Raw genomic sequence first — 26,562 nt, 5'->3', positions numbered from 1 at the left:
GCGGCGGCGGGGGGTGCGGCGGGGGGGGGCGGGAGAGACGCCCGGAGAGACCTCTCGGTGGAGATGCAGGAGAGGGCCCCCCAATCGGCCTTCTCTATCTACCGGACTGCACAGGTGCCCACCACTAAAGTCCAGCGGCTCCACACTCCCCTCTGCACCCCCACTTTAAACAATTACCATGTGAATTTATTTACAGAGTCTGAATGTTGACATGTCTCTGCTATTGAGTATGAAAGTTTAAGCTTTTGAGTGAGTGTGTGTGTCAGAGGGGTGGCGCTGTGGTATAGCACGCTGTTCTTCAAACTTAGCAACACACGTTCGATTCCCACTCACGGCTAACACAAGTGATGATTATGTGAACTGGCCTCGCCTCGTCTGACTGAGCTTAAAATGAGTACCTGGTGTGTAAAACATTGCCACTAGGGCTGTAAAGGCGTGGTGCCAGCCACCCACCCACTCGTGTGACGTGCCGGCCTTCATCGGTGCCCACTAACAGCACTTGCCCCAGCAGTCGGTTAAGGCTATACGGGGGATCTTTGTCTTTTGTGCGTTTAAGTGAGTATATTTGTGAGTGAGTGTGCATAGTGCTTGCCACCTACCCCCTTGTGTGTCGTGCCGGTCTTCATCGTTGCCCACTAACAGCACTTGTCCCAAAAGTATGTTGAGACTACACGGAGGATATTTGTCTTTTTGCGTTTGCGAGTGCTGCCGCCGCTGCTGTAACTTACTGCGTTTGCAGGGAGCAACGGGGCTGAGCTCAGCGCCAGTGGGGGGTGGCGTCGGGGGCACCCGAGTGAGGCTGTGCGGTGGCACGGCGGGGCTGGTTTCGCCGGCGCTGTCGTCCGCGCTGGGCCTCTCCTCTGCCGAGGTGAAGGCGTCGCTGCTGGCGTCAGGCTCCGGGGCCCACTACGCCAGCCTCGTGCGCAACAGCCTGCAGCGCGCCGGGGGCAACGCTCTCTCCCGTGAGTGGGAGGCAGCCGGCGAGCGAGCGCGAGGGGGTGAGAGAGAGAGTGAGTGTGTGAGTGGGAACACTGGTGGAGCAAGTGGGGGGAGTGGGGTGGCACGTGCCCCCCCAATGATCCGATCGAAATTAGGGATTTCGATCGGATCATTGGGGTTTATTAGTAATAAATCGGCATTTTGCGACCCCCACTGCCACTGTGCAGCATATTATTACGTGCCAGGGACTCTATGAGATGATAGGACAATAGTCTGAGTTATAAGTGACTCACAGAATTGTGTGCAGTTGCGTATACAGTACACGACTTCTCTGAAGGCATTCACCTTCAGCGAGCACGATGCCGATCACACACGGTTTGAATTCGACCCTCGATCGATGGCTGTGCCATCGCCTCACACGTGTCGAATAAAAAGCAAGGGACAAGTCCTTACTTACTAACAACTCCTTTCATCTTTCATTGCTGGAGGGGTTGCCCCCCCTATCTGAAAATCCTGGCTCTGCCATTGAGTGGGAATTGGTGTTTGCTCACAACACTTGCCCCAGCAGTCTGTTAAGGCTATACAAGGGATCTCAGTCTTTGTGGGGAGTAGTAGTGCAGTGGTTAGAGCGCTGCGCTACGAACCCTGTGACCCAATTTCAATTCCCGCTGACATCTAACACCTGTGGTGAATATCTGAACTGGTCATGGGCCTCCCCAAGGTCGACTCGGCCTCAAATGAATACCTGGTGCGGTGTGTAACATCACCACTCAGGAGATAAAGGTGGCTGGGCGTGGTGCTGACCACCCACCCCCTCGTGGGCCTTCAGAGGTGCTCGCTAACAGAACTTTTACTAAAAGTCTGTTTCTACGGGGATCTTTTGTATTTGTGAGTGAGAACGCCAGGGAGTGAGTGTGAAGAAGTGAGCATGTTAGAGTGAGAGTGTGAATGGCTATATGAGAGCCAGCGAGTGTGAGTGTAAGCGTTTTAGAGTATGATAGAGTGGGAGTGTGAGTAGGGAGGGGATTGTCAGAAGGTGACTGGGGAGGGGACTGAGTTGGGAGGGGATTGTGAGAGTGTGGACAGTTCGAGAAGCTTTCCATCTCCATCTGGTACAGATACAATGGGAGGCTGATTGATGCCTGGATGCAGTCAAAGGATGGCCCTCCTATTGGTCACCATGTTATGTATGCGGATGATCTGATGGTTGCTGCTCACTCTAAGAAGGAGTTAGAGGTTCTGCTGCTGAACCTGCAGTGTGCCACTAAGTGGTGGGGCCTTGCCATCAGCCCCAGCCCCAGCAAAACTAAGCACTTGCTTGGATATTTTATGTCATCCAATACTCCATACCCTCAGCTGCCCATAAGGCAGTTGTTTAGAGAGTGCAGAAGTTTCTTTACCTAAGTAGTGTGCTTATGACCAACTCCGGTTTTGGCAGCCGAGTGGCATATTTTTGTTAGCTATGTAACGCTGTGTGGAAGCTACCTTATGTGTCGCTCCACACAAAGCTTCTTCTCAGCCACAGTCCTCCCTTCTCGCCCTCAATGGAACACCTGCACCAGTTTAAGACATTCAGGCTGGCCTGCCTACGATCCATCACAGGTTTAACCAGACTGGATTGTTTGAGGAGCTCAAATCCTTGAAAGATCTGACACAGTCCTCTTAGTGAGCTCCGGCAGGCAAGCCTCCATTGGCTAGGTCATGTAGCCCACATGCCCATCCGCCGCCTGCCCAAGCAGCTTCTGTATTGCCAGATAGGTCTAAACGGGCATGGCACGGGCTGGAGAAGTCACGGACTGATGTGGTACAGAAGGATGTGGAGCTGATTGACCTTGCCGATATCTAGTACCAGCAGTGTCAAAATCAGCCTCTTTTGAGGAGGTTCGTGAATGATGCTACTGGGGAGTTTGAGGCTGTTGTCATCCAGTAACAACAGCGGGCAGAGGAGCGGCACTCGAACAATGAGTGGAGCACTTGGTGGCTAAAAGGCAGAAAGTTGGCACGGTGGGGTGAACAGGTGGTACATCTACTAGTCATCTGAGTCGCTTAACCCATTGCACCTGGGTCTGTTCCATGACCTGACAGCGGCCCTTCAACATTTTACATGGCCTCAAAGTGCATCTAGCATGGCACAAGTGCCGTGATAATGTTGCCGCTACTTAGTGATGAACGGCGGTTGTTGTTGAGTGAGTGTAAGTGGAAAGCAGCAAGTGTGTATGTATGCGTGTGTGCGCAGCTCAATTTGCTGCCTTCCTCAAACAAACTCTGGACAAAAAACCTCCATCTAGCCCCGCCTACGTGTTCGGTGAGTGTGTTCTTACCCTCACCCAGCCACGATCATCCTGCCACACTGACCCTTACCCAGCCACGATCACCCTCATCCAGGCACACCCAGCCATTTTCACCCAGCCATACTCATCCTCACCCACGAGCGCTTACCACCCACAGTCACCAGTTTGGCAGCAGAGGTCTCACTCGGAATCAGCCGAGCGGCATCTTTTCGTTACCCACTCACACACTTTCACCCACTCACTCCACTCACCCTTGCCCACTTACCTTCTCCCTCACACACTCATCTAATCACCCACACTCCACCCCCCGCATCTCCCGTGTGGTGAGCAGTTCCCGTGAGCTCTGAAACCGGTGTTCACGACGGTGACGACAAAAACTCTCGCAAGCGGCGCCATGGAGCAGGACCCTCCCGTGTAGGAGGGCCCGGGGCTGCGGGGAGCACAGGGGGTGGGAGAGGGGCAGGAGGCAGTGGAGGAGGGGGCGGGCTGAGTAAGCGCACACGACCCAGCGGGATGGACATGTCGGCGCTAGCCGTGGTGGACCCGGGGCATGCCGGGGGCACCGCGAGTCCGATCGGCGGGCAAGCAGCCACCAGCGCACTGGAGGGTATGTGGTGCCAGTGTTCACACGTGTGTGTGTGTCACTTTGTGGTAGTGTAGTGGTTTGTGCGTCGCACTATGAACCCGGCGATCCGAATTCGATTCCCGCTCACGACCAACACCAGTGACAATTATCTGAACCACTCCTGGGCCCTCCCATAGGTTGACTCAACCTCAAATGAGTACCTGGTGTAGTGTGTAAACATCGCCACTAGGGAGACAAAGGTGGCCAGAGATGGTGCTGACCACCCACTGCTTGTTGTGCTGTGCCAGCATTCATAGGTGCTCACTAACAGCACTTGCCATAAACGTCTTTTAAGGCTATAAGGGGGATCCTTGTCCAAGTGTGTTAGTGTTTGTTTATCTGATTGATAATATTAGTTAACGTATAATATATACAGTATGGAGTATGTTGAGTGTGAGAATATTCTGGGCCTGGACAGTGTCCTTAGGACCAGCTCCGGTTTGTCAGCGGAGGTCTCACTCCGAATCAGTCGAGCGGCATTATGTTTTTATCAGTTGCATAACGCCATGTAAAAGCTGCCTGGCCTGTCGCTCTAGACGAAGCTTTGATTCTTCTTGGCCACAGTTATGCCATCCCTTCTCTATGCTTGTGAATCATGGACCCCTCTGCAGGAACATCTGTGTCGGTTTGCAACATTCAGACTGCCCTGCCTACAATCCATCTTGGGTTTAACCAGGCTGGATTGTGTAAATAGCTCGTAGATCCTTGTAAGTCCCATCAGTGAGCTCCTCAAGCAGGCAAGGCATTCCTAAGCAGCTTCTGTTTGGCCATCTAGAGGGGGCTAAACGGCAGGGGCACGGGCTAGAGAGGAGATAGGATGATGCGATACAGAAGGATATGGAGATTAATTGACCTGTCAATAACTGGTACCAGCAGTTTTAAGATCAGCCTCTATGGAGGAGGCTCATGAAGGATGCTACTGGCCAGTTGGAGGCAGTCACCCTCCAATGACTGCAGAGGGCAGAGGAGCGACGCTCACAACAATCAGCGGAGCACTGGGCTAGCAGCACTCTGGCACAGTAGGGAGCACAGGTGTGGCATCTGCAAGTCATTTCAGTCAACCCTGGCACCTGGGTGTATCCCATGACCTCCTGCCAGTAAGCCTTCGACACTTCATGTTGTGTTAAGGAGCACCCAGCCTGGCACAAGTGCCATGGTGATGGCAGTTGTTGGATGTGGTGGTAGCGGTTGGCACGCTGCTTTACAAATACGGCTCCTGAGTTTGATTCCTATTCACGGCCAACACCAGTGACAAGTATCTCCCATAGGTTGACTCAGCCTCAAATGAGTACCTGGTGCGATGTGACAACATCGCCACTGGAGAGACAAAGGTGGTCGGGTGTGGTGCTGACCAACAATGCCCTCTTGTGTCGTGCCGGCAAATATAGGTGCTCGTTAGCAGCACTTTCCCCAACAGTCTGTTGAGGCTATACGGTGGAACTTTGTGTCTGTGTGTAGGGCCCCCCAGAAGGTCACCCCCTGTGTCAGGAGTGAAGGAGCTCTCTGATTTGGTAATGATGGGAGGCAGCAACAGCAGCACAGGCTCGACACGCACACATGGACCCTCGCCAGGTACACGTGTGCACCTGTCTGTGTATGTGTCTCTGTGTCTGTGCGCATTTTTGTCTTTGTGTGTCTTTATGTCTCGGTATGTGTGCCATTACTACACTGCGCCAAAAACCTGGCGGCCTCCGTTTGAATCCCACTGAACCAGTCCAGGGCCTCTCCTAGGTCGACTCAATCTCAAATGAGTATCAGGTGCAATATGTAAATATCAGCACTGGGGAGCCAAATGTGGCCGACTGTGGTGCTGGCCACCCACCCCCTCGTGTGCTGTACCGGCCATTAATGGTGCCCACGAACAGAACTCGGCCCAACAGCCTGTTAAAGGCGACATGGGGGATATTTGTGTCTGTGTAGTTGTGTTTGTTCATCTTACAAAGCCCATGGGCTTGTAATCACCAACACGCTGTTCCGTTATCGGCACATCCAAACAACTTCATGGATGCAAGCCAGGTCCCAACAAGAATACCTCTTGAACTATATAGTAATGGAACATTAAATGCGTGCCCATGTCCTGGACACCAGGACCTACAGTGGAGCTGATCTGCCCACTGACCATTGGCTTGTCATGTATCCACTCCGGTAGTGGGTGTCAGAGGTGGGACAAAGTCATTGTTATGCAAGTCCAAGTCGAGTCGCAAGTCATCAAATTCATGACTCGAGTCTGACTCGAGTCCAAGTCACATGACTCGAGTCCACAACTCATAGGTGGGACAAAGTCATTGTTATGCAAGTCCAAGTCGAGTCGCAAGTCATCAAATTCATGACTCGAGTCTGACTCGAGTCCAAGTCACATGACTCGAGTCCACATCTCTGGTGGGTGTCCACCTAGGACACCCCATTCAATCCCACGATAGCCTGGTCTCAGCTAGCTGATGAAAGTTGCAAGCGAGAATCCCATCGTTTGCGCCTGGGGTTGGCAACGTCACCTGAGGGGAAGTAGGTGAGGTTCAGGACTTTGGTTCATGCAGCTGCAGTGGCTGCATTTGGTACACAGTCCAGACCTCCCCAGAGACCGTGAATTATGGAGGAAGGGTTCCAGCTGAGAGAAAGCAACAGGCCCACTCCCACCATCTACAATATTCTACGTCGAATAAGGAGGCTTACCACAGCATTTGTTGGAAGGTTCGGAAAGTCGTACAGCGCTGCAAGGATGAGTGGTGGTCACTTGTTGCTAACGAGATGGAATATGCCTCAGTAGCTCACAGATATTCAAGTTCATAAAAAAGCAACTTGCAGCACCCACACCAGTTACCATGATGGGCCGGCCCAGTCTAAAGCGGTATGGCGGGGTGTAGAAGCCATTTTCTGTTCACCTTGTGTGACAGGGATGTCCTTTGGCCCCGACATTATTTAACATATTTTTTGACCACGTAGTTCAAGAAGCTTTCCATGGATGAACCGGTGGAATTTCCATCTGGTATAGATACAATGGGAGGCTGATCGATGCCCAGGTGCGGTAAAGGGATGACTTACTATTGGTCAACCACTCAACCATGTTATGTATGCAGATTTCATAATTGCTGCCTACTCTGAGAAGGAGTTGGAGATGCTACTGCTGAACTTGGGGCCTTAAAATCAGGCCTGGGTATTTTATGTCATCGAATGTTCCCCTCCCTTCACTCCCCATGAGTGATGGGGCAATTGTGGAGAGAGTGGAAAAGTTTCTGTACCTTCGAATCAGTCGAGCGGCATATTTTCCTCAGCTGCGTAATGCTGTGTGGAAGCTATCTGGTCTATCACTCCATAAGAAGCTCTGGGTTTTCTCAGCCGCAGTTATGCCCTCCATTCTCTATTTTTGCAAAACGTTAAGCCCTCTGAAGGTACATCTTCACTGGTTTGAAACATTTAGGCTAGCCTGCCTATGGTCCATCCTGGGTTTAACCAGACTGAAATGTGTTATGAACTTCGATCCTTGAAAGATCTGGACACTTCCTTCAGTGAGCTGCAGCAAGCGAGGCTACATTGACTGATTCATGTAGCCACCACATGACCAAACATCTTATGTTTGGCCAGATAGATGGAACTAAATGGGCGCGGTATGAGCTACAGATGAGATGGACTGATATGGTACAGAAGGATGTGGAGCTTATTTGCTGATGACCGGTACCAGCGGTGTCAAGATCGGCCTCTGGGGAGGAGGTTTGTGAAGAACGCAACTGGGAAATTGGAGGCAGTCGCCTGCCAGCAACAACAAAGGGCAGTGGAGCAACTCTCACAACAATGAGCAGAGCGCCGAGCGGCTAAAACGCAGAAAATTTACAGTGGGGAGCACAGTTGGTGCATCTCCCAGCCATCTCAGTCAGTCAACCCATTGCACCTGGGTCAGTTCCATGACCTGCCAGCGGGCCTTCGACACTTCACATGGCCTCAAAGTGCACCTGGCATGGAAAAAACATTGTGGTGACATCACCGACATGTAGTGGTGAATGGCGGTTGTTATGGTCTAAGTCGGACATGGGCAAAGTACGGCCCGTGGGCCGTATACGGCCCGTTGGGCTTTTTAATCTGGCCCACCGAATTTGTCCAAATATTATTATTAAATTAAATATTACCTTCCTCCTGTAATGCCCCCATTTCCCCATTAGATGGCGCACTTTGACCAGGAAAGAGAGAGAATATTCGTATGAGCAATTCATGTTTCTATTGAAAGTAAGTTAACAGTAATATTTGGTTAGGTTTTTTCGGTAAAGTCACGTAGGTAAAACATTAAAATTAATGAAAGTAAAAAAAAAAATTCACGACGTTTTGGAGGCAACACAAGTCTCCGTCATCAGGTGGGACCGTCACAGCCGAATTAGCTGCATCAAGTGAAGCAATGATTCAAGATGTAATCCCTTATAAGCAAATTGAAGGGAGGTGGAGAGGGGGGGTGGAGAGCTTATCAGGCTGTGGTAGCCAATGAATGGAAACGTATCGGGAGGGAGGAGGAGCGGTGATCAAAGACTGCACGTAGTGCTCAACACAATGAATGGAGACGTGTCGGGACGGAGGGCGAGCGGCGATCAAAGACTGCACGCAGTGCTCAACACAATGAATGGAGACGCGCCGGGACGGAGGGCGAGCGGTGATCAAAGACATCACGTAGTGCTCAACACAATGAATGGAAACGTGTCGGGACGGAGGGCGAGCGGTGATCAAAGAACAATGAAGAGATTACTGTTAAACACTGGGGATGTTAACACTCGGTGAAGTAAATTAAAATAGTGCCTGTCAGATAAGATGGTCCAAAAAGTGTAATTAAGTCTTTTTTGCGTGGTTAATAACATCTTTCCAGTGATTACTGAGTTTGTACCCATCATCACGGTTGAAATTATGTCTGTGTTTGTATATTTGATCCAAGTCCGATTCAGTACAGTGCATAAAATCCGTGATCTGATTCCATCTGTGAAGGATGTCGTTCCTGACTTACAGTATCCTGGAGTCTACAAATTGAGTTGCATTTGTGGTGATTGCTACATTGGAGAAACAAAACGTCATGTTGCTGATCGTGTCCGCGAGCACAAGTCAGATCTGAAACACGGCAGAACTGATTCTTCGGCCGTTGCCGATCATTGCTACAACTCGGCGGGCTCTCATGAAATTGTCTTTTCCGAGACCAAGGTTCTCTGCAAACCTCCGGGCTACCATCAAAGGTTTGTACACGAAGCCATACAAATATACAAACACAGACATAATTTCAACCGTGATGATGGGTACAAACTCAGTAATCACTGGAAAGATGTTATTAACCACGCAAAAAAGACTTAATTACACTTTTTGGACCATCTTATCTGACAGGCACTATTTTAATTTACTTCACCGAGTGTTAACATCCCCAGTGTTTAACAGTAATCTCTTCATTGTTCTTTGATCACCGCTCGCCCTCCGTCCCGACACGTTTCCATTCATTGTGTTGAGCACTACGTGATGTCTTTGATCACCGCTCGCCCTCCGTCCCGGCGCGTCTCCATTCATTGTGTTGAGCACTGCGTGCAGTCTTTGATCGCCGCTCGCCCTCCGTCCCGACACGTCTCCATTCATTGTGTTGAGCACTACGTGCAGTCTTTGATCACCGCTCCTCCTCCCTCCCGATACGTTTCCATTCATTGGCTACCACAGCCTGATAAGCTCTCCACCCCCCCTCTCCACCTCCCTTCAACTTGCTTATAAGGGATTACATCTTGAATCATTGCTTCACTTGATGCAGCTAATTCGGCTGTGACGGTCCCACCTGATGACGGAGACTTGTGTTGCCTCCGAAACGTCGTGAATTATTTTTTTTGTTTGTTTTTTTTTGTTTTTGTTTTATTTTACTTTCATTAATTTTAATGTTTTACCTACGTGACTTTACCGAAAAAACCTAAGAATATGAATCATTGCAGTCACGAAAGCTTCAAATCTAGAAGTAATATTTGGGTACAGTATTGTTTTTGGAAGCATTCATTGTAATGTTGTATGAACGTTTACTTCACCGCATCATTGTATGAATGATGCGAGAAGAGATTAACGGGTTCTTATGTTAGCGATTTACGTACTCGGCGCTTTCGCTCTCTAAATTACGGCTTGAATGAGGGGGAGGGGTATGACTACGTCACAAAATTAATATCTTACTAGGAATTTTATATAACAAAAGTTATATAAATAACTGTTACGCTTTGTGTAATTCAACAAAACAAACAAAACTTAACTCTGAGTTCTCTCCGAATTTCATGAGTCCGTTCTAGACCCCACAGTTTTTTAAAGAGTTTTAAGCACAGAAAACATGATTAAAGTTTGAAAAATCATTAATTATACAAACTTTTCAATAATTTCCTTCTTCACTTCGATTTAAATTTTCTATAAAAACTTCTTCTCACCAACATTACCACTCATTACCACTTTCTCCGAAGGCAAGTTTGTAAAATAATACATGGTACAGACAGCAGACATCTTGTGTCCAGAGATCAAAAGCAAATTTGAAAAAGTCAGTTTATCACGCAGGACTGTGACTCACCGTGTGGAACTGATTGATAAAAATATAGCCAGTTAATTAAACAAAAAGTCTGATTCCTTTGAATTATATTCACTAGCACTGGATGAAAGTACGGACGTAAAAGACACTGCTCAGCTCCTCATTTTTATTCCGAGGCATTGACGACAGTTTTGCGATAACAGAGGAGTTTTTGACCATGGAGTCCCTGAAAGGAACAACGCGGGGAGAGGACTTGTATAGCCAGGTATCTGCTGTCATCGAAAGAATGACGCTACCTTGGAGTAAACTTGTCAATGTCACAACGGATGGATCGCCAAATTTAACTGGAAAAAATGTTGGGCTGCTGAAAAGAATCCAGGATAAAGTGAAAGAGGAAAACCCTGTCCAGGATCGTATTTTCCTTCACTGCATCATCCATCAGGAATCCCTGTGTAAGTCTGTATTGCAGCTTAATCATGTCGTGAATCCAGTCGTAAAACTTGTGAACTTAATACGAGCAAGGGGACTTCAGCACCGTCAGTTTATTACGTTCCTGGAGGAAACTGATGCGGATCATCAGGACTTGCTGTACCACTCTCGTGTCCGCTGGTTAAGTTTGGGGAAAGTGTTACAACGAGTGTGGGAGCTGAAAGAAGATATCATCGCATTTTTGGAGTTGATGGGGAAATCTGACAAATTCCCTGAGCTAAGCGACAAGAACTGGCTTTAGTGACTTTGCGTTTGCTGTGGACATATTTTCACACATGAATGAGCTGAATGTGAAACTGCAGGGGAAAGATCAGTTTGTTCACGACATGTACAAACATGTGAAAGCCTTCAAATCCAAGCTCACTTTGTTCTCCGGACAAATTGCGAACAAATTTTTCGCTCATTTCCCCACACTTGCCATGCAGGAAGAGACACCGCAAAAAGAAAAAAATACAGCAAATCACTTGTGGACCTGCACAGAGAATTCTGCCATAGGTTCTCTGATTTCGAAAACATTGAACAGTCACTTCAGCTGGTGTCCTGTCCCCTGTCACAAGACCCTGAAACAACACCGCAGGAGCTGCAGTTGGAACTGATAGATCTTTAGTCTGACTCCGTCCTAAAGGAGAAGTTCAACTCTGTTAAACTGAATGACTTTTATGCTTCACTTAACAGAGCCACGTTTCCAAACCTCCGGAGGACTGCACAGAAGATACTGACTTTGTTTGGCTCGACTTATGTGTGTGAGCAGACATTCAGCGTCATGAACGCCAACAAAGCCCGTCAAAGATCAAACTTAACGGATCAGCACCTCAGATCTATCCTGAGAATTGCCACAACCAAAATAACTCCAGACTTGGATGCACTGGCAAAAATGGGAGATCAACAACACTGTTCCCACTGAAACTGAAAGTGATTATGTGTTGCTGCAGCGAGGTTGGAGCCAAATCTCCATCACACAGCCTGCGTGGCTGCTCTAACCTGTTAATGTAAATAATAAAGAAGTTCAAGTGAGGTAATTGGTTTGGGCGCAGCCCTCAGATGTTTTCATGATGTTTGATCAGTCACGTTACGACATGTTTTTGTATTGTTCATGTTCGTGCAATTTGTTAAATTGCCTTGCAAATAAATGCTTTGCTACCTGTTAAAGGCCAAATCCTTTCATGTAATGATTTTTACATGTCATTTATATTAGTTCACACAAACACTCCATCCATCTGTTCCTGGCCCGGCACCTCTATCAAATTTTAGAACCCATTGTGGCCCGCGAGTGAAAAAGTTTGCCCACCCCTGGTCTAAGTGCTCTTGTCGTCATTTGCCCATTGGTGCCCCTTGTCCAGTCTCTCATTTCCTTGTGTCTCCCTGTCCCCGTGTCCCTCTCTCTCCATTTTCCCATGTCTCCATGTTCCTGTGCAGGAGTGGCAGGCAGTCTGCTGCAAGGTTTGAGCTTTAGTCTGCATGAAATTGGGGGGGGGGCCGGAGCTTCTGCCCCCCACACACGCACACAAATGTCCGCCATTCCCCCCACACAGGTGAGGGCACACGTGTACTTGGCGTAGTTGCGTGGAATGTTGGCGTGGTTGTGTGTTGTTTTGTTGCGTGGTGTGGTGATGTATTAGTGTGGCTGTGTGTTGATTTGTTGTGTGGTAGTGGTGATAGTGTGTTGGTGGTGTAATTAGTGTGTTTTTGTGTTGGTTGCGTGGTGTGGTGGTGGTGTATTAGTGTGGTTTTGTGTTGGTTTGTTGCATGGAGGTGGCAGTGTTTGCCTTTTGGCGTTCTCTGGTCTAACACTGTTTGAGACTAGGCCATAAAGAAGGCTGTTTCTGGTGTGGACCAATCAGTTTCAAAGGCAATGCATATATTACCAGAGCATGTTTTTGTTTGCATGTTCACCACAAATGTGTGGTTAATGCAGACATGATTCCTTGCAAAAGGTTTCTGTTTGATGTTTTAACATTTTAACACCTGTTTTATTTCCAGAAAGGGTAAACCCTATTCTTATATGGTGGTAGTGTTAATACAGGTTTTTTTGGTTATATCACGTAAATAAATGTGTCATTATACCTGCCACCAGAGGTGGGACAAAGTCATTGTTATGCAAGTCCAAGTCGAGTCGCAAGTCATCAAATTCATGACTCGAGTCTGACTCGAGTCCAAGTCACATGACTCGAGTCCACATCTCATAGGTGGGACAAAGTCATTGTTATGCAAGTCCAAGTCGAGTCGCAAGTCATCAAATTCATGACTCGAGTCTGACTCGAGTCCAAGTCACATGACTCGAGTCCACACCTCTGCCTGCCACCACCCGACACAGCTGATTAGTAAGGTGTGCCAACAAGGACACTTCAACATTATCAAAATCCATTGATTTCGATAATGTTGAGGTTCTATGAAAAACTGGTTACTAATGGCCAATACTAATTAGGTAATCTATTGAAATTGAGAGAAATAAAAATAATGTTAACTGTTCGGATAGATAAATTGTTTAAATGCATGCCTATACAGGTCACCATACTTCAATAGGGATTACCTTTGGTACGGCTATTTTAGTACGCACAATCGACAGGAAGTACAAGAACAATGGATTAGCATAATGTTAATGCATAATGTACATTGATTACCATATAAATAACCCAAACGGCAATGGATGCCCACAGTCATTTATATGCACTTGTCGTGAGTTCAACTGAGTCGCAGACGTACTCTTTGGAGGCTGGCCCCGCCTTTAGCCACGACCACCTTCTGGAATCCTCGAGCAGGATCTTGACCCTGACACGTGACCACCCCTAGCCCCCACTCGGGGGCCCTGTGGAGACTTAACCGGTCACGTGTCCTCTGAGGTCAACCAGAGTGCCACGGTCTATAGTAACCCCATTTCCGTGGCCGGCACTCTAGCACCCTATCCTGTAGGGGTCAGCACTGCACGCAGAACGTGGTGCCATTCAGCACGCTCAGTCAGCGCTCACCGAGCCCCTCTAGGTAGGCCTTGGCAAGGTAAGGTAAATTACCCTTTTTACCGGGTAAAAGGGTAAAGGTAAAGGGTAAAGGTGTCGACATGCCAAGGGGTAAGGTAAAGGGTAGGGTAAAGGTAGCTCGGAAGAATTACCCGGTAGGGTAAAGGTAGCGCGAAGTATTACTCGGTAAATACAGTACCTTGTTTACCGCTAAAAACTCCGTGGCGCAGTCTGTGGCCTCCTTTTAATAAGTAATATTTAAAAATAAAACTTTTTGAAAAACACCTTTTATTAAATGTACTAGTAATGGCAGAACTCCACGACTCCAGGAAGTGGCCCCGAAGCTTGCCATAACGTAAGGGACCGTGGCCAATTACAGCCAACGTCAGTTGAGCGTGGACAATTAGAGCCAAGCCGAAACATAACATATACAAAAGAATGTTTAAAAACATATGTTTAATGATAGAATATAGTGTTGTCATCAGTATGACATAAGTATACCAAGTTTGCAGTCAATACCACATTAGGAAGTGGGTTAAAATTGAGTTACAAGATTTGAGGATACGACAACGACGACAACAACAACAGATAGTGAGTTAATAGAAAGCGTGTAAAATTGGAATCATCGAGAGTATTCTATTTTGAATAAAGCGTTCTACCTAGCATTTACCGTTATAAACCTTGTTCATGTGTAGTTCCCTAGTAATTACCCTATAGTGGGGTAATTTGTATGGGGTAAGGGTAAAAGGTAAGGTAAAGGTAGGCTCGTTGCTTTTTACCTTTTACCTTTTATTTTACCTGCTAAAGGGTAAAAGGTAGGGTAGAGTGATTGTATTGTGGTAAGGTAAAAGGTAGGGTAAAGGTAAGCTCGTTGTTTTTACCTTTTTTCCTTACCTTGCCGAGGCCTACCTCTAGGGCCGGTACTGCACCCACATATATGTGGTGTCCGCGATGTCGCTACATCGCACGCCGTGCCTCTCTGGGGCCGGCATTACACAGTGACATCCGCGATGTCACTACACATTTGTTAATCCCCCCCCACTTCGCACAAGAAGAGCACATGAGTGTTGTCATCACATCCACCCTTCTGTTAAGGAACGAAACAGGAGGACTTCTCCACAAATCTGGCTGTCGCCTGATGAAGCTAGTTGTAATTACTGGCGAAATGTTGTACTCAGATTGTAAATGTTGTGGCTTGGCTCTCCAATACATCAGTGTGCTATACTAGTAACTAATTGGCATGTTCTGTTTACGTGACCTTACTAATTGCCTGTGGCGGGTGGTGGCAGGTTTAACGACACATTTATATATTTACGCGATCTAACCCAAAAAAAACTGTAGTATGGTTGCGAAAGCCTACATGTTAAACTGGTGGTAGTTTGTTGGTGGGGTATTAGTGTAGTAGTGTGGTGGTGTTGTGGTATATTAGTGTGGTGTGTTGGTTTGTTGCGTGGTGGTGGTGTGTTAGTGTCACGCAAAGGACCCTTTGCCTGTCAAGTGATGGATTAAGGGTTCAAGTGACCAGTTAAGTTGTACACCCGTTTGAAGGAGCAGCATTAAAACAATAACACTTAGGCTGCAATATGTATTAACCCAAAAATATGCAGGCTAAGTAACCTCAAGCAATTACACAATCAAACGCATTACACTCGAAGAGCAGAGATCGTGAACGTAATGAACAATCCGTTTGCATTGTAGATTCACTACACTTGGTTCTATATCAATGTCTACCTTACGACGCAACAGCTATTAACAGAACACAGTAGAATGCACTCAACGACCCAACCCATACGCCACCATCAACACAATATAGAGCATACCCTCCAGACACGCTCAATCGCCTACCCACTTTTTCCCAATAACCCTGCCGTCTGGGGACCATGGGTATGCAATGTAGACATTCCTCATTTTGAAGCCCTAACGACGTCACGTCGTGCAGGATCAAAGTGTCACGAGTGTCGGTTTGATGAGGTCCCTCAAGATGGCCCTCGAGGAGGAGTCGGAGGACAGAGGCCCCGCCTCGTTCCACCCCGCCCCCGATTCGAGCCTCTGTCCCGGCCCGGACTCAGTCCACGCTGGTACTGGCCCGCGACTGAAGCCCTGATCACTGGAATTCTGTTAAGCCACATGCTCGCTGTCTCAGCCCACGCACTTGCAGTGTAGTGGCCTGACCTAGCCCCGGCATTTGCAGTGGAGTGGCTTGAATTGGATCCAGCACTTGCAGTGGCGTGGCTTGACTTGGCCCCAGCACTTGGAGTGGCTTGACTTGGCCCGGGTACTTGGAGTGAAGTGGCTGCACTTGGCAACAACTTCTTCCTCTTGGAGTGACTGCCTCCTTGAAAGTTAGTCCAGTCCTTCAGCTCTGTAGCAGCACGTCCCGTTTGCTGGGTTCGTTTCATGCCTCAGCTGGTTAGAGGTCTCAGCCATCGGTGGAGGCCTCGCTTTCAGAGTGACCCACGCTGTTTGACTCTTGAGTAGTGGTGGTGTTGGTTTTTGTTTCTCCTCTCCGGTGCCTCTCCCTCACTTTTCACCCAGTTTCCTCTTCCTTTGCAGTTGCAGCATTGGTGTGGTTAACCTATGCTCCTTGCAGGAGTTTGTTTTATTTCCCATATCACCCACACCCCCAATGTCTTACATATTATGTATATGGGCTCTAGTGGAGAAAATGGAACTCAATCTGTTATAAGTGTGGTTGTGTGTTAGTTTATTGTGTGGTGTATTTGTGTGCTGTTGTGTGGTTTCCTGTGAATGTGCTAGTGATGTTGATCTTCGTTTTGCGTAACACAGAGTGTGCTGGTACCCCTCGGACCACACAAGCCACCACCCCCTTCCTCCTCTTCCATCAAGCAGCTACTTTCTGTGGAGAAACTATCAACTGGACTGCCCCCTAAGCCCGGTGAGTATGGGGTCACACGGGGTAACACAGGGTCACAATCGCACGCGGGGGTCGCTCAGGGACACTTGCCCTTGTCCCCATGATCTCTGATCTTTTCTGGCCCCTGTAAACACCACAGGTGCAGTGAGACCGGAGGAGATGGAGCGAGAGAGCACCAGGGTGCAGGCGATCCAACGTATGCAGGTGAGGAGGCATGCAGTGCGAACCCCCTCTTCAGACAAATGAGATCTGTATTGTGATTGTCCGGTTGTAGGAGCACAATTCTAATTGGTCACAGAGATGTTTGTCACCTAGCAGCGCAATATTCGACTGTGCAGAAGAAGCGGTAGACCGAGGGTTTATATATCTGTCTTCCTCCACCTTGTCCTCCTCTCTGCTGCTCTTCCTCTCCTCGCTTCACTGGCGCCACCAGTTCCATGACTTCCCTCTCACGACGGCCGGGCTCACAGTGCTGGGCACGCCGACCGTCACGCACGCACGCATCCTGCAGCAGCTCGAGCTCGCCGCTGCCAGCACCGCCACCACCCCCGCCATCACCGCCATCACCGCCACCACCGCCACCACCGCCACCAACGCCGGTATCACCAGCAACTCGACGATAGTAGCGTCAGCACCGATGCCGCAAAGGGGTTCTCCGACAGAGGAGGGGGAGGCAGCTGCGTCGGGTGGAGGTGAGAGGTCACTATGGTAGTGGGGGTGGTGATGTGTGACGATGGTGGTGATGTGTGCTGTGGTGGAGGTGGTGATGTGTGTGCTGTGTGTGCTGTGTGGGCTATCATGGGTGCTCGCGCACAGCACTTGCCCCAACAGTCTGTTAAGGCTGTACAGGGTAGCTTTGTTGGTGGTGATGTGATGTTGCATTGATGGTTTCGTAATGTTTCTCGTTGTGTTGGTTGTTATGGTTGTGGTTATGATTGTTTTTATGGTAATGTTTGTGGTTATCAATGCAACTGTGGTTATGTTTTTGTGGTTATTGTGGTTTTGGTTGGGGTCATCATTGTGGTTATCTTTAGGGTCGTGATTATCATTGTCGTGGTTATGATGGTCGTGGTTATTGTTGTTGTTTTGGTTGTGGTTATCGTGGTGGTTGTCATTATCATGTGCATGCTGCTTGGGGCATAGCAGTCCTCATGAGCTGCCACCAGGCAATCTTATCCTGCGCTAGCCGCCACGCTGAATATAAGCCAAGGCCGTGGTGTCGAAGATCAGCCTCAAGTGTGCATGTCCATGTCAGCCGTGGTCTTCCCTGGGGGCACCTCCAGTCCCATGATGGGCTGTCGACCATCGCGCGCAGGGCTCTGGCGTGATTTGTTGATGTGTCTGCCCAGGCAACGTGTCTGCCCAGGCAACGTGTCCGAAGAGCCTAAGTCTTCTAGCTCTGACTTTTTCATGCACTACCGGGCATCCCGTGCTAAGGCAGACCTCGACATTGGTGATGCATTCACTGAAGTGGATGTGGAGTGTCCATCACAGGCACCACTGGTCGAAGGCATCCAACTTCCTGCCCAGGGACGCCGTCATTGACCATGTCTCTGAGTCATACAGTAGTGCGGGGAGGATATATGCAATGTATAGTCGAATCTTTGTTGCTGTTGTAATACTGGAGCGCCAGATGTGTATGTCGAGCTGTTTCATGCATTCGCGTGCAATTAGATTCGCCTTTTAATGTCTACCTTGCTACTTCCAGTGTGTTGAATAGTGCAACTGAGATAGGTAAACGATTTTACCAATTTAACATTGTTGCCCGCTTTTTGCACTTAAGGAAAGTTGTGCGGCTGCTCAGTTTATGTCCAGGCCAAATGGGAGGGCTTCACTGTGCATGACCTCCAGAGCAAGGAGATCATGCATTTCAGCTAGGAAGGCAACATCATCTGCATAGTCCAGGTCGGTGAAAGCCTCGCTACCTAGGATTACTCCCAGCAGCCCATTTTTGAACCGTACGCTGCAGTATCCAGTCCAGTGGGGCAAGGAACAGGTTCGGGACAATGGTGCAGCCTTGCCTTCCGCCACTTTGGATACTGAACCATTCGGAAAGCATTTCTGCCGAGATGTTGCAAATTCCGGGTGCTCTGGCTTTTTTCATTTTTCTTAGAGCAGCCATCACTTCTTCCTCGGATGGCTTTGAGCAAGAGATGTTGAGATCTTCGGTTGCTGTTCTTCAGAGTGGGAAGAAGATGAAGGGTGATTCAGCAGCTGAGAATATAATTATTTCCAGTGTGCTAGTTTCTGCCTTTCACTGACGAGGAGGACATTGCAGTCCATGATTGGGCTGGACACTGCAAAATGTTATTATTGGTTCTTTCGGTAAAGTCACGTAGATAGAAAACAAAAATTAAAAGCAAAAAACCCACGACGTTTCGATCAAAACACAAGCGGTCTTCTTCAGGTGGAGAGAAAAGAGGGGGCAAGCTTCCAAATGCAGTTGCTTATCAGGGCTCCAGAGTGAGTGGGTGGGGGAAAGGGCTGCGGAAGAGACAGGGGGAGAGAGGGAATACATAAGGTGAAAAATTGGTTGATAATATCGACTGTGAATTGCTGTTCGAATGCCGGGTCTGAGAGTTTTTTTTATGTTGTATCAGGGAGATGGTCACGATTTCTTGCTAGGGAATCGTTTGTGTCTGATGCCGATGGTTGCGATAACTGGACGATGATATCTGTCGAACTCCAAGCTCCAGTAAACTCTGCACATTTAGCAGAGCTTTCCAACTGGAGTTAATGAGTATATGCTCAATTTTTTTCTCTCTGTGGCCGTCGTTTGAAAACCAGGTAAGTCTGTGAATGTCACAGCATTGGAACCAGGAGCCACCAGTTCTAAGCCCATTTCCTGCACAAAAATGTAGTAGCCTTTCAGAGTTGTCATTGGGGGTGTCACTGCCATGTGGATTGATCACAGTTTGGAGGCCTTCTCTAGAAGTGCCAGAGACTGCATTTAAATCTCCGAGGTACATAATGAGGTCCCATCATTTTTTGAGGTTTAGTGACTGTTCCAGAGACTGGTAGAAGTGGTCTTTGATGTTGTTAGGTGCTTCGTTCATTGGTATGTATGCCACATGAATGGATAAATCACCTAAGGTGTGCCTGAATCTAGCCATCAGTAGCTTGTCATTCACAAGGTGCCATTCTCATAGGGCTGACTTGGCTCTCCGATCAAGGGCAATAGCCACCCCAGCAAGCAGGGGAGAGCCATCAGGAGGCCCGGACCACAGGATGGGGTAGTTTTCTGCAGTGGTTTCAGTAGCACCACGCTAACGTACCTCCTGGAGGCTCATGATACTGATTCTTTCCCTCTCAAGTTCTTTAACAAGTGTGTGAATTGCACCTGGTTGGCAGAGGGTTTTGATGTTCCAGGTGCCACTGCGAGATGGTGTGCATAGTTTGAGGCTCTCAGTCATGTTCACCGTAGCACACTTGTCACAGCTGGCTGGTGAAAAACCAGGCTGCGTACGCCTTGTTAACCCACGCGACGAGCGATACGGTATAAAGACATACGTGGTAGTGTCTCACATGGGGAATTCTTGGCAGTTATATTCCCCTAGTCTCTTGCCGGGGGGGGCTAGGGTAGGTAGCTGAGAGACTTTATGTTGGGTTCCCTTGAGCCAGCGACCCGGCTGCTTCTTTCACCTTAGAGCAGGGGTAGCTGTTGCTGAACATCGGGACATATCCACATGCCGGTCGGCCCAGCACACTGCAACTATCGGGCCAGCATTTGCTCCCTGACCAGTTATACTGCTGGACATTCGGTTGCATGTACAGACTCAGTGATGAACACAGGGGGGGACCACGAGAAGGTGCCTGTACATACATTTCGCAGCGAGAGGCCATAGCAAGACGCATCAATGCCCCCCCCCCCCCCATCATGGTTGTGATTATTGCCGTTGTAATTGTGGTTATTGTTGCGCTTGTGGTTTACGGAGTGGTTGTGGTTACCGTTGTGGTTCTCTGTGAATCTCCGCAGGCCCGACATCAGGCAGCCCTGGAACTGTATACGTAGTCTCCAATGCCAAGCTGAGTGCACTCACTCCTCGACACACCCCAACGCACATCCCAACACCCACCACAACACCCTCCACCATAATACTCACAGCGCACACCCCAACCCCCACCACAACATTGACAGCGCACACCCCAACCCCTGCCGCAACACTCGCAGCACATGCCCCAACGCACACCCCAAAATATACACACAAACCAGCTCCCGCCACAACGCTCACAGTGCACCCCCCCACTCCCACCACAACAGTCACATCGTACACCCCAAACCCCACCTCATTACACACACCCACACACTCAAAGGAGAGGCATCCCCCATTGCCAGCCATCATCTCCACAAGTCAAAGAGCATCAGCAGCAGCCCAATCTTCAGCAGCAGCAATTGGTGCACATGGGGGTGACGAGGTTGGCATAACGAGGTGAGTAACCACTCGCTGTGTGTGTGGGGTATGTGGAGTATGTGTGTGGTATTGTCTTTGGTGTATATAAAAGTACATGCCTGTGTGTGTGTGGAGCGGTGGTGCAGCACGCTGCTCTTCGAACCCGCCTAACCGACCAACATTGGTGACGATTATCTCAACCGGTCTTGGGTCTACCCTAGGTCGACTCAACCTCAAATGAGTATCTGGTGTGATGTGTTAACATCGCCAATGGAGAGACAAATGCAGTTGGGCGTGCTACACGGAGGATCGTGGAATTTGTTAGCGTGCTTGTTCGCTAACACAGGTGTTTATGCATTTGTTTATGTGTACATGTTATATTGTGAAGAACTGTATACTACAGTAGTGTACAGTAGTGTGTGGATATAATGTAGGGATGCAGGCAAGGCTAATGAGTCAGATGCCTTCTATGACCTCTTGTCCCAGGTGCTAGCTCAAGTGGCCCCTCAGGATCGAGTCATGAATCCCTGCAGTCACGAAAGCTTTAAATCGAAAAATTTGAGTCATCTTGTTGGGTAACCTTAATTCCCGAGTGGGTATTGACACAGGCACCTCAGCCGGAGTCTATTTCATGGCAGGAGGAAAGAGCAATCGGTTGTAAACGTGTTTTACTTGAATGCTACGTTTTTTCAACTAATGCAAAGAGGCATTAGATACTGTATGGATTGCAGTGACAGACACCACCATGATGTTGCATGGATGGCACATTTGTCGGTGTAGTGTGATGATTTGGACCACGGTCATAGTTTGGCGGTTCGTTAACCTTCCATTTTTGGAAGGTAAACGTTCGTCTCCCATGTTTAGTTCGAGCGCGATGTAGCGAGGTCCATAGTTGTGGGAGAGAGAAGCCCGATACTTTCACTTTCTGGTCCTCAATGACGTTTTTGTTTGCCATCTCCATAGCCACCCACGATTCCGTCCAGCGAGTACCGATGTTGGGCCGGAGTGATTGGAAGGCATGGGCCAGATCAGCTCAATAACAACGGTAGGAGGCTGCTAGATTTCTATGCAGCCCATGGGCTTGTAATCACCAACATGCTGTTCCGGTATCGGCACATCCACACAACATCATGGATGCACGCCAAGTCCAAGCAAAAGCATATGCTGGACGATATAGTGACAGAACAGTGGATGTGGGCCCATGTTCTTGACACCAGAACTTACCGTGGAGCTGATTTTCCCACTGACCATTGGCTCGTCATCTGTAAGTTGTGCCTACCATTCTTCCACTCCGGTGGTGGGTGTGCATCTAGGACCCCATTAAACCCCATAGTGGCCTGGTCTCAGCTATCTGATGAAAGTTGTAGGCAAGATGTCATCATCACTAGCAGCTGGGGTTGGCATTGTCACCTCTTTCCTCCAGATTCCAAGGGGAAATGGGTGAGGATTAGGACTGTAACTCATTCGGTAGCAATGGCTTTATTGCGTACACAGTTGAGACCTCCCCAGAAACCTTGACTGACAGAGATGTTCTGGCTAGCTGGGAGAAAGCAACAGGCCCACTCCAACCGTCTACAACATCGAATAAAGAGGCTTATCGCAGCTTTCGTTCGGAGGTTCGGAAAGCCGTATAGCCCTGCAAGGATAAGTGGTGGTCACTGGTTGCTAATGATATGGTATCTGCCTCAGTTGCTCATCATCACGAATCTGTAACGCCATCAAAAATGTAACTTGCAGCGCCACAACAATCAACAAATAGTGATCCGATCTCTGACCCCCAAGAGCAGGTCTGCAGGTATTGCTGAGAATTTTTGTGAGACCCTGGCTTACAGACTAGCTGAGAGAAAGTGACAGGCCCACTCCCACCGTATACAACATACCATACACAAAAATGATGAGGCTTTACCACAGCCTGGGCTCATGAGTTTGGAAAGCTGTGTGATACTGCAAGGATGAGGGTTGGTCATGCGTTGCTAAGGAGATGGAAATGGCCTCATTTGCACACGATCACGAGTCTCATTAATCCCATAAAAAAGTAACCTGCAGTGACACCTATTACCATACTTAAGGGAAACAATGATGATCCAACCTCCGACCCTATGGAACAGGTCTGCAGGATTGATAAACATTTATGTCTTGGGGGAGGGGAAACCCCTCAACTCAAAACATGGGGCAAGGTTAGAGTTGACAATGCTGGGACTGCAGCACCTCAAATATAAAAGGAAGTAGCCACTCACTGTGAGTGGTTGGCTGGTGTGCCATTAGTTGAAGAAGTGTGAATAGCAATCCAGAGCTTGAGAACAGGTAAAGCGCTGGGCAGAGATGACCTCAAAAGGGAACTGCCGAGGCAGGGTGGCGTTTTTATGCAGGCTGTCCTATGTGACCTCCCTAGAACCATCTGATCTGCAGGATGGGTTCCACAGGATTGGAAAGATGCCCTGGTGGTCCCCATTTAAAAAAAAAGGAGGAACCGACTGATTACAAAAACTACCAGGGCATCTCCCTCTTCAGTGTGCTGACAAGGTCCAAGCAGGTATTATGACCTTGCCAGGCACACTGAGAAGAGGCTTGCAGAGTCCCAATGTGGTTTAAAGTCGGGGCAGTCCTGCACGAAAACTATTTTCCCTGTACGTCTGCTACAGCAGAGGTGTAGAAATTGTCAACAGGACCTACATCTATGCTTTATTGACCTGGTCAAGGCCTATGATATGATGAGGCCTGGGCTTTGGGTTGTCATGCTTTTGGGGTCCCTGACTCTGCTCAATCATTAAGGACCTTGATGGTGGCCAGTTCCGAGTAAAGCTGCGTGGGTGGGAGTCAAGGACCATTGCCTGTTCACCTTGGGGTGTGACAGGGATCTCCTCTAGCCCTTTCACTATTTACACTTAATCGACCATGTAATTTAAGATGCCTTTCATGGCTTTACCGGAGGAATGTTCATCTGGTACAGATACAATGGGAGGCTGAACGATGCCTGGGTAGGGTCAAGGGATGGCTCCCTATTGATCAACCATGTTATGTATGCTGAGGATCTGGATATTGCAGCTTACTTTGAGAAGGAGTTGAAGACGTTACTACTGAACCTGGAGTGTGCTATTAAGAAACGAAGCTTAACAATTAGTACGACAAAAACAAAGCACTTTCCTGGGTGTTTTACGTCGTAAAATACTCCACTCGCTCAACTCCGCATGAGTGCAGGGGCATTTGTCGACAGAGTGGAGAAGTTTCTGTACCTGGGCAGTGTGCTTATGATCAGCTCTGCTTTGGCAGTAGAGGATTCATTCCGAATCAATTGAGCGCCATTATTTTTTAATCAGCTGTGTAACACCGTGTGGAAGCTTCTTGGTCTGTCGCTCGACACAAAGCTCTGTCTTCTCAGCCACAGTTATTTCCTCCACTCTCAATGCTCATGAAATGTGGAGCCCTAAGAGCATCTGGGCAGTTGGAGGGAGTCGTCCTCCAGCAATAGCGGAGGGCAGATGAGCAATGCTCAAAACAGCAAGTGGAGCGTGGGGTGGCTAAAATGCAGTGAGTTAGCACAGTGAGGAGCACATCTGTTGCCTTTACCAGTCACCTCAGTCAGTCAACCCATATCACCTGGATTTGTCCCGTGATTGCCTGCCAGCAGTGACCCTTCGACACTTCACATGGCCTCAAGAAGCACCTAGCTTGGCACAAGTGTCATGATGATGTCACCGCAACTGAGTGGCGAGCAGCGGTTGTTGTATATAAGAGTGCACTGTATGTGCTTGTGTCCATGCTCATTTAACCCATATCACCTGCCACCTGTGCGTTGACCTGCCAATGAGCCTCAGACACTTCACGTGATGGCCTCACAGTGCACCTCACATGGTACACTTAATGGCAAATGGTAGTTGTGCATTTATAAAAGCGTGTGTGTATATGTTAATGCCTGTGCCCATGTATCTTTACTTATTTGGTTTGTGTATGTGTGCATCATCAGGCACTTCATCCCGTCCCCTGTGCATGCGTCTCACAAGATCTCCGAAGCTACAGAAGCCACCACCAACACCACCACCAATCCTACCACCACTACCAATCCTACCAACACAACCATCACCAACAACACAATCACCACCAACAACACAATCACCAACACAACAACCACCACTTCCACTACCTCCACCATCATAGGCCACAACACCACTACCTCCCACAACACTCTTGCTCTGACCATCACCACCACCACCCACAATGCTGCCACCAACACTACCGTCACGCTCCCTCGTGCGCCAGTCGCCTCGGCTCACACGTCCATCGCTCTGTCCAGGCCGCGTCGCTCCTGCACAGCCCCCCATGGCACCAAACAACCCTACTGACTCACCACGGTGGGGGGTCCCTGGGCGAGGAGTCAAATGCGGCTCCCTCGCCAGTTTGTCCCCCTCTTGGTAACCTTCAGCCTGGGTGGCCTCCTCTGGCCTGTGGGCCCCGGGGCAGTTTCACCATCTGCGCGATTGATAGCCACACCACTCAATAAGGAGTGGTGACAGATGAGCGAGTGGTGACGGATGAGTGGTTGGGGAGTAGCTAGGCACAGTAATCATGATGTTCATTTGTCCAGGAGAGCCTCACCGATTCTTCAAGACTCCCTTTCAGGAGGATCCTGTTCCACTGGAATATTTGGCCATTAACTTGTTTTAGTGAAAATTTGGCTTTGTGCGTGATAAAACCGGAGAAAACTTGGTACACTCTGCACAGATGCATTCAAGAATACGTTTCTGTGCTGTGATCCTGCCACCTCACAGCGGTTGAGTGGTTGGGCAGTGGTTAAAGTAGTTGATTGGTTATTTTCATGTTGAGCAGTAGCCGAGTTAAATATTTGAGTCGTGCTTGAGTAGGGGTTAAGGTTGTGGTTTGGTAGAGGTAATGCATTGTGTTTGAGGTTGTGTGTTGCTGCCTCCCACCAACTCATTACAGTGATGATGTAAATGTTTGTCTGAAGCGTCGTGAGTTGAGATTCTGGATTGCGTTCTGGTTTCTGTTATTGACTCAGATTCTCAATAAACATGGAGATGCGAGATTCTGCCTGTGAGCTCATTTATGCGCGGTGACTCCATCACGACTATCATTATTGCTTGACATCACCCAAAACATCTCCGTCAACATCACAACTGTTCACCACATCACTAACCATCACTACCACTCAATTGCCGTAAACAATCATTACCATCTGCAACACCATCTGTGCAGAGGGAGATTGTCTCTCTAGAGAGGGTCATTCTGTTTTCCCCATGGTGTACGGCAGTGGTTCTGAACGAGGGGGGGGGGGAGTGGTACACAGACCCATGGAGGTACATGGCAATGTCCTAGGTAGTATATAAGGTAATTTATCAATTTGAATCACTCCAACACGTTGATTGTAGAAAAGGTGTGAGAAGATTTTATATTCTGCAGCATGCGAGCATGTCAACTTCTACCATCAAAAGCGCCCCAAGCCTTCCCCGATCATCTCCTCCTCTCCCTTGTCCGCTGTTTCACTCC

General features: G+C 48.7%; 1 protein-coding gene across 7 annotated transcripts; it reads left to right on the top strand.

Moving 5' to 3' along the window:
• The first annotated feature begins 33 nt into the window (after positions 1-33).
• Positions 34-26,099, top strand: LOC144728176 (uncharacterized). 7 transcript variants are annotated; one of them, XM_078607534.1, is made up of 12 exons: positions 34-114; positions 740-998; positions 3,176-3,244; positions 3,562-3,837; positions 5,314-5,427; positions 12,257-12,372; positions 16,582-16,690; positions 16,809-16,873; positions 17,103-17,361; positions 20,646-21,099; positions 22,024-22,105; positions 25,025-25,112. In XM_078607534.1, the coding sequence occupies exons 1-11, from the start codon at positions 64-66 to the stop codon at positions 22,067-22,069; spliced, it is 1,818 nt and encodes a 605-aa protein (XP_078463660.1). In that variant the 5' UTR covers positions 34-63; the 3' UTR covers positions 22,070-22,105; positions 25,025-25,112. The 7 variants fall into 7 exon arrangements, 6 of the variants coding, with proteins under 6 accessions (XP_078463660.1, XP_078463657.1, XP_078463656.1 ...); XM_078607531.1 differs by lacking the exon at positions 22,024-22,105 and having other exon boundaries at positions 740-962; positions 25,025-26,099; XM_078607530.1 differs by lacking the exon at positions 22,024-22,105 and having other exon boundaries at positions 25,025-26,099.
• Positions 26,100-26,562: the final 463 nt, after the last annotated feature.

This window comes from Lampetra planeri, chromosome 27 (assembly GCF_965212315.1).
Source record: "Lampetra planeri chromosome 27, kcLamPlan1.2.h2, whole genome shotgun sequence".
NCBI classification, from domain to species: domain Eukaryota; kingdom Metazoa; phylum Chordata; class Hyperoartia; order Petromyzontiformes; family Petromyzontidae; genus Lampetra; species Lampetra planeri.
The sequence above is the reverse complement of the archived record's forward strand: the minus strand, read 5'-3'. Positions and strand labels throughout refer to the sequence as shown.